The sequence below is a fragment of the Octopus bimaculoides genome, chromosome 19 (genome assembly GCF_001194135.2).
Source record: "Octopus bimaculoides isolate UCB-OBI-ISO-001 chromosome 19, ASM119413v2, whole genome shotgun sequence".
NCBI classification, from domain to species: Eukaryota; Metazoa; Mollusca; class Cephalopoda; order Octopoda; family Octopodidae; genus Octopus; species Octopus bimaculoides.
The window spans coordinates 41,186,254-41,188,753 of NC_068999.1; the positions used below are offsets into that span (position 1 = coordinate 41,186,254).

Consider the following 2,500-nt stretch of genomic DNA (forward strand, 5'->3'; position numbering starts at 1 on the left):
ATATATATATATATATATATATATATATATATATATATATATATATACATACATATATATATACATATATGTACATAGATATATATACAAATATATAAACATATATAGAGAGAGATGCTTGTGCGTGGGTTTATATGTATATTTATGTATGCATATATGGACATATGGTTTCTATATGTGCGTGTGTGTGTGTGTTTGTGTGTGTGTGTGTGTGTGTGTATTTATATTGTCTAAGATATGAGAAATTCCTAAGGATGCTATTTCAGTTTTTTTGGTTCATTACATTCATTATTATCGATCATTATCATTTTATCTATTGTTGTTGTCATTAATATTATCATCGTCGTCATTATTATTATTATAATTATTATTATTATTATTATTATTATTGTTATTATTATTATTATTTATACCATTACAATGGATACGCCACGACGAGAAAATGTCATTTCATGACATTTAACTTTTGTTTTAGTATTTTTGAAATTGCCAGGTCTCCACGAAAAGATTCCATAGCTTTATATACGATTATCTTTTTGCTTCTACTGTTATTGTTGTTGTTCTTGTTTTTGTTGGTTTCTGTTTACGGTTTTTTCGAATCTAATTTTCTTTGGTGCTACTCATGTCAAGTTCTATTATGTTTAGCTTTGGCCAATCTTACTGGAGGAGGTTCATGACAAAATACACTAACCATCTTTTTCTGAATTATTATTATTATTATTATTATTATTATTATTATTATTATTATCATCATTATTATTATTATTATTATTAATGCGGCGAGTTGGCAGAATTGTTAGCGCGCTGAACGAAATGCTTAGCGGTATTTCGCCCGTCGCTACGTTCTGAGTTCAACTTCCGCCGTGGTCGACTTTGCCTTTCATCATTTTGGGGTCGATAAAATAAGCACCAGTAAAACACTGGGGTCGATATGATCGACTGACCCTCTCCCCAAAAATTTGAGGCCTTGTGCCTCCAGCAGAAACGATTGTTTTTATTATTTTTTACTTATTGTTTTCTTTCAGGTCACTATAACAGTTAATATTATAGCTACAAACGTTAATGACAATCCACCAAGATTTACAGAACGGGTATATTACAAAGAGATCAGTGAAGTAAGTACCTTTTTCTTCTTTCAATTTTTTGTAATCCGTTTTCCATTCAATCTATTATCGTATTAGCGTTGGCTGCTTTCCCAAGCTGATGCGCGAACCTATTCCGTTCTTATGCTATCAATTCAAATGTTTCTTTCTTTACAATAATCAACTCTTCCCTTGCCAAAGCTGCTAATCCCGATTCAAATTATTTTGGTGCAATCAGATTCAATTCAAACCCTAAACATATGAGCTTCTTTTAAAAAAATAAAAATATGTTAAACCTTTGGCCAATCTTTCTGGAGGATGTTCATGACAAAATACATAACCAACCTTCTCTTGCTTTATTATTATTATCATTATCATTATTATTATCATTACTACTACTACTACCAGGTCCGAATTCTTCACAAAGTGGCACCATTTCATGAATTCCTATTTAAGTCCTGGAAATTCTCATTACTTGTTTATACAAAATTTAAACGAACATAAGCACTCAGTAACCCCTTTACCTGATCATTATATAATTTGAAACTCTTGGAATTTTCATCTCTACATGAGTGACCATCTGGACACTACCCTGAGTTAACTGATATAATTTCTGTTATACTTTAATCAGCATTATATTTATTTAACTAGCAAGACAGACAGTTATTTACTGTTCATCTGATTTTCCTTTTTATGTAGCTTAAAGCAATTAACTAGCTGATCACGGTCACAAAGAGCCACAAACGTAAAACCCGGCGCAGGAACGGGTGAGAAACCTATGCATATATATATATATATATAAATATATATATATATATATATATATATATATACATATTGTCCATTATGAGTTGTGTGTTCAAATTCGACAGCATTTCACCTTAGAACATATGCAATATACCCTCCATTGTTTGCACAAAATACATGGACTATGTCAATGTGTGTGTGTGTGTGTGTATGTAGGTACGTGTGAATGTATATATGTATGTATTTGTGTGTTGCACCTCAAAATATTTATGAAATAGCCGGTATAAATGTGAGTTGGTTGGTTCAGCTCGCTCTTTACAACGGAAAACGAGTGAAGAGAAGAAGTGCGCTACTAGTGTCTTACAAATTTCTGAAAAATACACATTTTTTCATGAAATTTTGCAAAGACAGGTTTTCGTGGGAAGTGAGTAGATAGCAACTATGTCGATAAAATTTAGAAAAATAACATTTATTACAAATATTCAAATGAGAAATTTCCTATGTTTAGTTTTTTTTTTTTTTAGGTGATAAAAATATTACTTTTGAACATTTGTATTCATTTCATTGTTGTGTGTAAGCACCAACAAATATGATCAGTGCTTAAATATAATTATTGAATATATGATTACAGCATATATGATTATCGCATATATGTTTAAATATAATTATTG

The 2,500-nt window shown here is 30.2% G+C and overlaps 1 protein-coding gene across 1 annotated transcript in view; it reads left to right on the forward strand.

Moving 5' to 3' along the window:
* The window catches only part of LOC106873992 (protocadherin Fat 1-like), a 446,823-nt gene that overhangs the window by 382,810 nt on the left and 61,513 nt on the right, over nt 1-2,500 (forward strand). Inside the window, exon 6 of the mRNA XM_052974702.1 lies at nt 1,026-1,115. Within this exon, the coding sequence (XP_052830662.1) occupies nt 1,026-1,115 (90 nt within the window). The remainder of the gene's footprint in view (nt 1-1,025; nt 1,116-2,500) is intronic.